Source organism: Dendrobium catenatum, unplaced genomic scaffold (genome assembly GCF_001605985.2).
Source record: "Dendrobium catenatum unplaced genomic scaffold, ASM160598v2 fragScaff_scaffold_370, whole genome shotgun sequence".
NCBI lineage: Eukaryota > Viridiplantae > Streptophyta > Magnoliopsida > Asparagales > Orchidaceae > Dendrobium > Dendrobium catenatum.
The window spans coordinates 1,690,080-1,703,063 of record NW_021318832.1 but is presented as its reverse complement, the minus strand read 5'-3'; the positions used below and the strand labels follow the sequence as shown (position 1 = coordinate 1,703,063).

General features: G+C 34.8%; 1 protein-coding gene across 2 annotated transcripts; it reads right to left on the bottom strand.

Moving 5' to 3' along the window:
- Window positions 1-3,716: 3,716 nt before the first annotated feature.
- On the bottom strand, window positions 3,717-12,659 carry LOC110116486 (nucleotide-sugar uncharacterized transporter 2). Of its 2 annotated transcripts, none has more exons than XM_020850055.2 (7): window positions 12,341-12,659; window positions 11,441-11,592; window positions 10,995-11,203; window positions 10,676-10,769; window positions 10,297-10,463; window positions 10,050-10,220; window positions 3,717-4,264 (listed from the first exon to the last, which is right to left on the bottom strand). In XM_020850055.2, the coding sequence occupies exons 1-7, from the start codon at window positions 12,417-12,419 to the stop codon at window positions 3,952-3,954; spliced, it is 1,185 nt and encodes a 394-aa protein (XP_020705714.1). In that variant the 5' UTR covers window positions 12,420-12,659; the 3' UTR covers window positions 3,717-3,951. The 2 variants fall into 2 exon arrangements, with proteins under 2 accessions (XP_020705714.1, XP_020705715.1); XM_020850056.2 differs by having other exon boundaries at window positions 12,487-12,659.
- Window positions 12,660-12,984: the final 325 nt, after the last annotated feature.

Below are 12,984 nucleotides of genomic sequence, written 5' to 3'. Positions count from 1 at the left end.
TAACTGAACGATGGGAACACATACGTTGATATGTTACAACAAAATTTGATGACGTGCTTGTAATTAAAGCATACATAGATGACGACTAACATGCAAGCTACATTAGTAGATATGATGTAGATGTGATGAGTACCCTATGGACACAAGCATGTATTTATCACATCATCTATGGGAAAATATATAAGGACTACGATAAACATAACTTTCTATGAGCTGCTGTAGAAGACATCTCAGACATCCAAAAATGCCCCCACACTTATATTACAATATGTATATATAGATGATTTCAAAATGCCCCCAAATATCCTCATGGGCTTTGGTGAATGTGTTGTATTTATACACGTGACGTCTGAGGATGCTGTGTAGGTTAATAAACAAATTTAAGTTCAAGTCCAATCCTTCTCCTTGATATAAGAGTTGACACGATTTGAACCAAAGAATGAACATACGGTCGCAGCATCGATGAGGATATTTGATTTTATACGTTCATATTAGGCATTCAAGGCCTATAAATAAAGAAAATTCACCAACAATGGCATACAACTAACAATGAGCTCGATCCTCTATCAACAAGTAGATATAGCAGACAATATTCAACATATAAATGAAATTCTCCATAAAACCCCAAATGATGGCCGTGTTGAACGTAGATCTCAACTAGAGGGGTTGTTTAAATACTAAAAAATTCCACCCAAATGCCATAAAGATCCAAAATCTCCAAAATTCTAAAATCCAAATATTTAAAATCGAAATTCAATCATCAAATACTTAAAGAAAGACCTATCCATTCTCTGTAACAGTTTGTCGAGGTGGATAAATGCAAATATCACTCCAGCTCACAAAGAACTAATATTTGATAAAGAATATCACTTGGATTCATTCTCAAATAATCTCTTACTAGTAAAGACGTGACACATGTCCTCTAACTGATAGTTTTGCCGCCAATTGGAACCACAGATAAATGGTTATGATCCGGGCCCTCTGAACTGTGTGGTTTACCACCAAATGACACCACTAAATTATGGTCATGACTAGACCACGTATGCTCCCCAATGATGCTAAATCCTTGAGATATGAATCAATAGAATATAATCGATAGGGCACAAATCCTTCTGTGGGCTAAGATGGATTCACATTTGTCCACTTAGACAAATATTCACCTCAAGTTTACAAGATACCCTTGGACGAAGCAACCCATGGCTATTGACAAGGATCCTTCTATTAGGTTAGGTCAACTATCTACTTTGACTAAATAAACCATGAACCCCGATGGCACGGGATGAAAAAACCATGGGATATTGATCGGGCTCATCATCATTCCCCCACCATCCACTTTAAGTGCAATATGATGAAATTCTAATTTTAATAATAAATCTTCAAATACCCTAACTCATGTTGTTATTATATGCCAGATACACTTATCTCTATGCATCTGATTGACGACTAGCCTTAATTGAAAGTTCTCTCCGTTATTGATAGGGAGGGGAAATTAGCTATAAGGGCTTGTGCCTATAGGAAACCAGAACTCAGATCATAAAGTCCTTGTAAAATGAGGGAGAAATCCTTGGGTAGTGTCTTATCTACCCAATACAACTCGAACCCGACCCGAAAATTTACCTTGGAAAACTAGGGGTGTTAATATTTGACACGACCCGAAAATACAACTCGAACCCGACCCGAAAATTTCGGGTTAGGGTCAACCCGAACCCGAAACGGGGTTGGGTTCGGGTTCAACGTTTCGACCAGTTTCAAAAATTGGGTCGGGTTCGGGTTAACCCTTTGACCTGAAATTGACCCGTTTTTGACCCGAAAACTCGATTTTGACCCGACAACCCGAGATTGACCCGATTTTAACCCAAAAAAGCTGAGATAGACCCATTTTTTTACCCAAAAAAGAGGAGATAGACCCATTTTGACCCAAAACTAGCAATTTTTTGTTGGAAATGGGCCTTTCGGGTCGTATCGGGTTGACCCAGACTCAAAACGGGTCGGGTTAGGGTCAGAAAAATGGACTTGTTTTAAAAAATGGGTAGGGTTCGGGTTGACCCGAATAGTGCTGGGTTAGTTTCGGGTTTGACCCGAACCCGACCCATGACCCGAAATTGACACCCCTATTGGAAACTAAATATTTTAAATCTCCCCCGAGAAAGATGGGATGCTGGAGCACAAATTTTTGGAGCCCACAACTCATATTTAATTTTTAAAGATGTTAACTATGTAACTTACATTTGATTTTTTAAGATGGTGGTTATCAAATTTAAGTGCATGAAATTCAATCTTTCTACTTACCATATTTAAGTATTATATAAAAAGATTATTGTAATGCATGGAAGGATCCATGAAAAGTTGTAGCAAAGAGAGCAGAGGAAGAGAAAGAAAGAAGTGATAGGAACTATCCAAGAAAGAAAGAAAGAGGTTTTTTTAGGTGTTTGCAAGAGGAACTCTTTAGCTTTTGCAAAGAGGAACAAGTGCTACTATTTTCAGTTAAAGTAAGAGAAGAAGCTCTTGATCATAGCAATGAGTAATAAAAATGAGTAACTAGAGTACTAAAATCACCCCCTTCTCTACATCTAGTCCTTATCTTTACCATAATGGCTACATTTTCTCTTTTCTTGACGAAATCATACTTTTGTCCATATGTGATTTTGAATGAAGTGTGATTCTTCATGTAGGCTTACATAAGCCAAACCATGTAAAGTTCGACGTTCTATTTTGTGATTCTCAATCTCTTTTGCTTTTATTGTATGATTCATAATACTTTCTATTAGCGTAAGAGCACTCACTTTCCTAACAATTGTCATTAGATGAATATTAATTAAAAAATTTTATACTTGGAATGTCATTGTGGATTTTTTTTTTGGTGAAAATATTCATTAGGTTTCAGCTGAAGATAGTTCTTTAGCTATCTATTTAGATAATGTCAGATTTAAAGATACAAAGCATTCTAACTATCAAAGTACATTGGGTAGATGAATCTTTTAAGAGGTGAAATATTATTCGCTTCCAAATTATAATTAAATATCATAAACTTCAATAATAAAATCAAAATTATTCATTCACTTTAACATTTTTAAAATTAGTGGGCATACATTATTTCTAAAATATTTATGACCATTTAATTATATTCATTATTATGCATCAATATTTTTACATGATAAGGAAATCATATCCTAAAAGTGTATAGACATTCAAATTAAAAGTCAAATATATATTTATGATAACATCTAATAAAAACTTGAATAAATATAGATTTTCAAAAAGTCCCCTTTGTAATGACCTTTGTATTATTTTATATGCTTGATGAAAGATTAATTCATCAAATATTAATTTAATGTTCATTGGGGACAATTTTCTCACTACTTTTAAAAGCAACTTTTCAGTAAAAAATTTTTCAAAAAGATTTTTTTTATTAATAAGCTACTTTAGAAAGCAATAAAAAAAAGTATCTTAAATGAAGCCTTAATCTTTGAGCAATATTAGTTCTTTGAGTTAATATTACACTCCTCTTTTTAATTATCTTAAAAAGGGCTTTAATTTAAGTTGATAATACAAAATTAAACAAGCACAAATTTAATTAAACACAATTAAATTCCAAAGCTGCTTTTGCTTGCAAATAGGAATGGCTAACTCAGATGCCTTCACACACCATTGGATACCATCAGTAGGAGAATGAGAGCTTCAAAAAATAATATTGACATTGCCTCAAATTTTTTTTATGAACAGAAAAAAAGGAAGAAATTCCATAGGGTATCAAAATGAGGTATCACAGTTAAATCAGAGTACAAAAACAAGGAAAAAACTTCAAATCCTCTGTAATTGTGATGGTCCTTATCACTAATTTCTACCTATAAAAAAATATAAAAATAAGCAATGAATGAATTTGAAGAAGCAAGAGGGAAAAGATCGAGTGCATCAGGAAGAAGGTTAGTGTGTTTAGGAGAGAGAATTTGTTTATGCAATCTCCTTTAGGTCTCTATCCAAGAAAGAATCCAAAGTAACCTTTGCATCAGATTTTTCATCATCTGCTGTAGTTTTAGTTTTCTGGGGGAATGATGCCTGCTTTAAGAGTTGTTTTGTTGCTGCTGCTGAGTCCTGAGAAGCTCTCAAATTAAGATATGTGTAGAAAGACATTCCAGAGAGAGCAACAATGGCGCCGCACAGGCTTACAATTCCTGGATCAGAATTGAAGAAGAGGTATCCACCAAGCATAATCACACAAGTCTTGAACTGGCCTAACACAACATGAGAGGTCGCAGATGTTGCACTGCAATAGCACAATAATGACTTAAAGAAAACTTGTAGAATATATTAAGCGAATAATTGTTGAATTCAAAATATGATGAATATATTTGCTTTTACGAAACTTAAATTAACAAAAAGTTAGATAACTAGTTTTGATAATCTTAAAGGGAATTATAGAAGATAACAGAAGGGAAAGAAAGAAGTGCCTTCTTAATGGATTGTTGATTCTATAGACCTTCTGATCACATATCTAGTAATTTCTCTCTTTTTAATACCTTTAAAAGGCAAAAAAATACTTATTTGTGAAAATTACCAATGAACTATGACCAAAGTTGTTGGAATAGGATCTGCAATAATCTCCAATCGCTTAAAACTCCACCAAGTCGTATTTGTCAATAAGCTAGATTGTAATTTATGATACAAATAACTCATCAGTGATCATCACTGCTTTCTTAAATTTTCACCTAACATGATTCAAGGAAGATAATTGATAGTGCTGAAGTATGCTCATGACTCCACCCACTCAAGCTCTGTACTCCTTATGTTCAAGCTCTACCACATCTACCGACCTAAATATCAATAAATATGGTAAATTTGTGCTACATTAAACATCTAAATTATAAAAATTCACAACCATTTCACTTATTCTCTCTGATATTCAGGTATAATTAGAGCAAAATTTAACAAGATCAAGATGGTTAATCTTCTTCATAGATGAGCACAGCAGAGTTACATGAATATTTGCTATGAAATAAAATCTTATGTTGAAAGAATTTTTGTTAGCTTTAATACCTTTGATCCAATCCCAATTTCAAAAAAAAAGAAAGTATTGAAGAATAACAATGCTTAAGGATATTTTGCATCAATCATAAGGAATTATTTATGCAACCAAGGAATCATTCATCAAACTCTTGAGTTGACATTCTCCAACAAAATTGAGTTGCTGAAAGAAAAAATAGCATCCTTTGGAAGTAGCCAGATCTCTAGTATTCACCACCCATATCCCTAAACATTTTTTAGGTGAAGTTGGGCTAGGTGCCACCTATTTCATAAATAGAATGCCTTTTCATGCTCTTAACTTCAAAGCACTCATCTTCGACCTCTAGAAAGCCCATCTTAACACTAAAATAGTTACACATAATGACAAGCTAACAAAACCTTATTCATAAAGAATCCACTGAAGGGAAATCAACTATTGTAATTGTAGGTGTGGTTGATATTTTACTTATAGGACATTTTAATTATGAGATAGCAACCACCAAATAACTTTTGGCTAAGTTAAAGATTTGGGAATTTTTAGGCATTTCTTAGGAATATAGATTGTTAGATCCCACAATGATATAATAGTCACTCTACACAACTTTGCTCTTGATGTTTTAAAAGAAAAGGCTTTCATGCAAACCAACCGATACTCCTATAGCTCTCAATGTTAAACCATAGACAAAAGATGAAATGCTTTTACTTAAAAAGGGGGCGCTGCCACCTTACACCCCCAACAATTACTTATAAGTTTAGGGTTTAGGGTGACGTGCTTGTTGGCACGGCGCATCACTTGAAGGGTCAAACGTCCGTTGCGATCAGAGAACCGAATTCACCTAATTGGGAACCTCTAACGAACAAATCGAGTGAAAACAATCGAAGTTGACGACCGATACCCAAAATTAATCCGTGATGTCGCCCAAACGACATCTAATCTCAAAACGGACCTCATCGTTGAAAATGACTGTAAATTCAAACAATTGAAGTTGCACGAGGAGATCAACACGAATCCTGAGGCAACGACCTACAAATCGAGGAGATTTACGCATGGCATCTCCCAAACAACGTCCAATTGCAAAATGGACTTTGTCATTGCATTCAGAACATTGACAACACCTAAAATCAACTATAACATCACCTAAAGAAATTCACCTAGAGAAATCAACGCGGATCCCGAGGTGACGATGCACAAATTTTGAGAAATGAGGGGATCAATTAACCATTTCATTTCTACCATCCTTAAATAATAATTACTATTACTATCATTATTATCATTAATGATAATAATTAAGAAAAAAATCATCAAAATCAATCAAAAATCAAAGATCATCTCAATCAAGATTATTTCAAATGTTTTGTGCCTGCGCTTTGTTCGAATCCCAGAAATCCTGCCCAAATTCCACAAAGTTCGCATTGAGTGACGCTACTTTCATTGATGAAATGAGAGAAAAATAGCTCTTTACGTTTCTTGGATTTTATGAGTTCTCAGCCAACCAATCTATCTCTTACCATGCTTACAACAGCTCGTCACTCAAAACCCTCAACCTCCAATCTTCCCTATTTGAGCAGCGCAAGTCAATCGGACCTGATGCCAGTTAACTTTCAACATTAAGCTTCTTGTAAATAATGATAATGGCATGTAACGATCGTAAGGACGCCCTCACCAATCAAGAATTTATTAAATGCACGAGTTCCTTGTAGACTAAGGATGTTGACTTGCAGATGAAAACAATAAACCTGCCTAAAGTTGATGATGTTCCCTGTAGACATATGCCTAAGCATGCAACGCCTATGCCATATGCAAGCAAAATGCCAAAGGGCCATGATGAATATAGGGTTACAATAAATGCAAGCACCTACGACCTATTGTAGGAGGCTCGTTGTGTGTACTACATGCTACCCACAAGCAAATACAAAAGGGTCATGATAAATGCAATTATCTACAGGCAGCTGCAAGAGATTTATCAGCGCACAACAGTCTACCTGCATAAAGCAACAAATGATCTGTAGCATAATACTACGATTCTCCTATAAGCAAAAGTAGAAAATCAATAGTAAAAAAAATGCAGGCCACTGAAGCGTAGCGCCACGACATCGAATCTGCAATACCCGTACAAGCAGACATAAGACATCTACAGGCTTCTAAATAGAATGTTATGGAAACCCAAATGATAATCATTCGCACAACTGATTAGTGCCAAATATTTTAAAAAGCACCTATATATTGCAACATGCATAATAATCTATTCAAACAAGTCATTCGATATCGCAAAAAAAAAATGCATTATGCCATAAAAGTATATCGCATTTACATGCCGACATGTTATACATGCATATCGTAAGCTGCTGCATTAAATTTGTGTGCAAAATGCAAAAATGTTGATATATAAGCACACATACAAATATGTTGCATATGTCTATTATATTGCATACATGCTAGCATCATACAATGCATACCCGCATGAGCCCCAACGAGCGCGTTGTATGTATACACGTTACGTCTAAAAATGCTGCGCAGGTCAAACATGAATCCATGTTCGAACCTGATCCTTCTACATGAATGGATAGGAGTAGACACGGCTCAAACAATCAAACAAATATACGGTTGTGGCGTCAACCAGTAAATTTATTTTATACATTTATATTAGGCCATCAAGGTCTATTACAAAGAAAAATTAACTAATAAAGGCGTAAAGCCAAAAATGAACCCAATCCTCCATTAATAAGTAGAAAGAGTTGACAAGGTTCGACCAACATAACGAAAATGCCCATAAGTACCCCTATGATGGTCGTGTTGATAAAAAATGTCAACTGGAGGGGTCTACAAATATTTAAAATGCATCCAAAACTCCCGAATGCCCATGTTTGAAATATTCAAAATTAAAATAAACCATAAAATACTTAAAGTAAATCCATCCACCCACCGCAACAATTTGCTGAGGTGGACAAATATAAAAATTATTTTAGCTCACAAAGAGCAATTATTTGGTCAAGAATATCACTAGGATTCATTCTTAAACAGTCTTTTGTTAGTAAGGACATGACATGTGTTATATAACCGGTGATTTTGTCGTCAAATGGCACAACTAAATTACAGTCATGGTCAATGCCCGTATGTTATCCAATGGCTTCAAATCCTTGATATATGAATCAATAACATATAATCGATAGGGCACAAAGCTCTCTTTTAGCTAAGATGGATTCAAATTTGTCACCATCAGCACATATTCACCCCAGGTCTCCAAGATACCCTTGGATGAAGCAACCCATGGCGGTCGATGGCTGCCGACAAGGATCCTTCGATCAAGTTGAGTTGACTACCTCCTTTGTTTAAGTAGACCAATGACTACTATGGTCTGGGACGACAGAACCATGGGATCTTGATTGGGCTCATCATCATCCCCCTCCCCCCCAACCATCCGCTTTAAGTACAAAGTGGTAAAATTCCAATTTTAAATATTAAATAGCCAAATACCAAATCACGTTGCAATTATACACCAAATACTACGTACCTCTACATATTTGTTTGACGACTAGCCTTAATCGAAAGTTCTCTCCATTACCGGGAGGAGTAATTAATTATAAGGACTTGCACTTATAAGAAAGATGAACTCAGATTATAAATTTCTCGTGCTGGCAAAATCCCTGGTAGTGACTTATTCAAAATCCAATATGCCTACTGAAAATTTGTCTTGGAACTTACTCGTTAAAACTCTCCACGACGACCCGAAAAAAAAAAAGAAAGAAAGGAGTCTGCGGAGAGGCTAGGGTGCGAATTTTCGGAGGCCACACGGTGATCTGGAAAATTGAAATGAAACTCATTGTTGTGAGCTGCAATGTTGAAGTAGAATTTGGAGCCATGGTCCATTGAGTTTATGAATGAAATTAAAATGATTACTCAATGTGTTGTTTATATAAAAAGAAAAACCCATGGCATTACTTTGTAACAAGCAAGTTGTAATAAGTATTGCAAAGAATCTTGTTCACCATGATAGAGCTAAAAAGGTAGAAGTTAAACGTCACTTCATAAAGGAAAATATTGACCTTGGGATTATTTCACTTCTTTAGACACTAGACCATCTAAAAATTGGTAACATCCAAACTAAAGATCTCTCAAGAAGTAATAACATGATTATGGTGCGAAGAATGCTTTTGCTATCCAACTTGAGGAGAGGGTGTGGAAAAGTCAGATTATCTGGGTTAGGTACAAACAAGAACCCAACTTATTTAGAAACAAGTAATTGTCAAAATAAAGATCCTTAATTTTTTGCTCCGACTGGCTGCTGTATTTGCTCCAAAATAATTCTAGATTTACTAGCATTAATGGGCTAGATTTTAGCACATGCTGCGGATGGCTTGCTACACCTAATTACTAGATATAGTCTCAATAATTAGGTGGATTTCAACACATAGATTGAGTGACCAACTAGTAGTTGTAATTATTTTGTCCAATTTTTATCCTCTAATTGCTTTGTTTATATTCCTATTATTCCATATTTGTTGCACGGTTATGGAATTCAAAATTTGAAACTTCGTATAAATGTGGGCTATATTTTAGGTTGGATTATGTCTTTTTTTTACTTACTATTTTTGATAACTCTATTTATGTGTGTGTAGTGTGTTTTTTTTTTTTTTTTTTTTAAGGGACTGAAGAATTATTTTCTCCTACATCCAATTCTCATTTTTCTTTAATTACGAGTTCATATAAACACAAATAGCAGTATAATCCTCATTATAATGGAGCTGACAATCCAAAATGGAATGGATTGTCTCTACACATGAAAATTCTCATTGAGTTCTTAGAAGGTAAAAGTCTTCAATTGATGCTTCTGCAAACTGCGGTTTATGCAAATGAACTAAGATAAATAGTCAAAAATAAAATTTTTTCACCCATAAGAAGCATTCTAACTTCTTTGACAAATCTAACACAAAGCAGTCAAAGTAGACAAATTTTTGGAAGTAATGAGTTTTTTTTATTGGCATCTGCGAGTAATGATGAACTGAGAATTTTTTGCAGCTTCAAATGTTAAAGGTTATTCAGTTCTTACCCTAGAGCAAGAGCCCCAGACCATTGAAGGAGAAACCCAAAAACAGCAGATATTAAGATAGCCGTTAAGTTGTTGGAATCCCAATTGAAAGAAAGCAACCCAGGCGGGTCTAGCAATGGCATCAACGCCAAGAAGAAGAAGATAGTTATTGGAGTAGTTTTCCACATCAACCTAATCATTATCTTGGTTGAGATACATAGTAAAAGTAATATTTGAATTTTGAAAAAAAATCACCAAAGCAACTTACGAAAGAGCCGTCCAGTTGCCAGTTTGCTGCATGTTAGACCATAGAATTTTATTAACAGCACTTGGGACAATCCAGGCCAATGATATGCTAGCACCAAACAAATTGAACTCTAGATCAGTGACAGTTGCAACAGCCACACCTATAGAAACCACACCAAGTGCAAGAACCTGCCTCACCAAAAGTTATATAAAAAAAAAGAAATAAGAAAATCAAGGCTTTTCTAAAAAAAGAAACGGGATACACTGCAAAAACTTCTAGTGCGGTATATTTAAGCACTATAAGCGCAAAAACAAGAAAAAGGGTTTGAAGTGGGAGCTGCGCTATTCAATGCTAAACATAACATAGTAGAAAATAAAATAAAAGAAAAATCCTCACCAACCTTGTAGAGAGTAACCTTTTTACTGAAAAAAAGGAATTCAGCAAGTGCAATTGTTGGTGTAACGGATATCTTGGCCATCTGATAGAACCCAACACTACAAACAGGTAACTGATTAAACAATTTGAAAAAGTGAATTTTATGATCAAGTAGTAGTGAATTAGTTAACATTGAAAAGAGCATTAAAACACTAATCAGGGGGTAATTGCTCTAGCCCTCTAAATAAGAGGCCCATAGTTTGAAACATAGGGAAAAAAGCATTGAAAGACATCAAAATTATGCAAATATATCTTGAGTCGATATATCACGCGGTCATGCTCACCTGTTGTGCTTCAAACTTATATTAGAAAGTCCTGTTGAAAACGACATAACAGCACCCAAGAGAAATAAAGAGGAGAATGGTGTGGATTTTGAAGGAGGGGATACAGGAAGCAATGAGAATAATCTAAAGACTGCCATCAGAAACCATGCAGTCACATAGTGTATCAAAGATAGTGCGACCGGGAAATTGAAACCAATTTTGCCCATCACCTGTAAAACCAAAAACAACATAAGACTATGAGGGTCATGTTCAGTTACAGATGTGACGGGATTGAATGAACTATAGTTCACAGAAAATTGTTCTAGCTTATTCAGATGTAAGGAAGAAACTTTATTTTAGTTGATGTCAAATGTAGCTATAGGAACACGGTGGTTTTCAAGTTGGTATTGTATAATCAAGCAAATTAACAATAAAATTTATTCCCTTTGTTGGATTGAATGACCTACCAATTTATTTGCCATGATTATTCCAACAGAGATCATGAAATTAAAAGACATTGCCACAAAAGGACCACAATATGTCTGTTGTTTCCGTCTTGCTCCCTCTGAAGTATTGAAATCATTATACAAAGAGCTGCGAAATTCTTCAAGCGAAAGACCTGCACACAATAAGAGTGACAATTGAATACAGGGAAAATATTTGATATCCACACACAAGAAACCAACTCCCTAAGATCTTATAATTATTTTTTATGTGCATTCATATATTTGATCGCAGCAAAGCAATATTGCTCAGCAGGTAAGATTTGCACATCCGAAAAATGAAAACCAGTGAAGAAATAAAAAATCAGGGGAATACACACATTAAATAAATAATACATTTGTCAAATTATTGCTTTTTTGCAAGTCACTCGAATGGTGGGAGTAGATTTGCTAGACCTATTAAAGCAGCAAAAAAAACAACAACCATAGAAGCCCTTTATCACGATAGATCAAAACCCTAGACTCACCACAAAAGAATGCATCACAGAAAAATCAGAGAAGAATATTCTGCACAATAAATTAACGCAGAACTACAATCAAAGTTCACCAAGAATATCATAAATAACCTAGTAATACTTATTCCGCATTACATAAAGATAATTAAGACATTCACGAAGATGAACCAAACAAGATTAATGCCCTCAAACAACTAAACAAAAACAAAAATTTAATTGAAGTCTGGTTGGAAGGAAAAACAAAAGGCCACATAAAAAATTTAAAGCCCGAAAGAGAAACCAAATGCCTGAAATCCATTTCCACCATCGCGCATTGCAAGAAAAACTATTTTAAAAAAAAAACATCCTTTCCATTCAAAATCAAGCAATCCAAGTAAAAGGAAAAAAGAAAACAACGTCGAGGCGAAACCTAGTTCCCCTGCATCGCTATCCTTCCTTTTGATGAACCTCCTGGCGTTCTTCCCCAAAACAGAATCAAGCAAACTCATTTTGCCGAAATCCAGGATATATCAGAGCATAGCTTTGAGCCTTTGAATCAAAGGAATCAAGACCAACCTTTCCTTAATCGTCCAATCACTTTATACGTTTTTTAAGCTACGATTTCCAAGGAAGAAAGAGAGATGGAGATATGCGAATAGAGAGCGACAGAGAGAAATCAGGGGCAGTCCTGCAGAATGAACGAAGACGGGGAGGAGCTGCGTTGTTTTCGCAATCACCAAAGAAAAAAAATAAATAAAAAAAAGAGGATTATCAGATTATGTATATTTTGAACCATGAGGTAAGGGACCGTGTTTTGAATTAAGGAAAACCACCTGAATATTTGTCTTTTATTAATTATTTTTATTTGCTTATTTGTGCCAAATTACAACCATTAAATCGAGTTTTTATTGATAGTAGTAATGATCTCATTTTTCTGTATATTTTTTGTCTCTCTGTAAAATAAATAATTATTTTTGATATTTTGAGTAATTTATAATGTGTAAGTATTGAGGCTTTTTTATGAGCATATTTGTTTTATATTTATTTCTTTGTTACATTATATTTACACATATG

Bases quoted from the DNA above. Each gene is read 5' to 3' on its own strand.
- LOC110116486 (XM_020850055.2), bottom strand. From the start codon at position 12,419: ATGAGTTTGCTTGATTCTGTTTTGGGGAAGAACGCCAGGAGGTTCATC. The intron at 11,204-11,440 runs GTAGGTCATTCA...TTGGTTTTACAG, and splicing joins TAATCATGGCAAATAAATTG to GTGATGGGCAAAATTGGTTT. The intron at 10,770-10,994 runs GTGAGCATGACC...ACCTGTTTGTAG, and splicing joins ATAAGTTTGAAGCACAACAG to TGTTGGGTTCTATCAGATGG.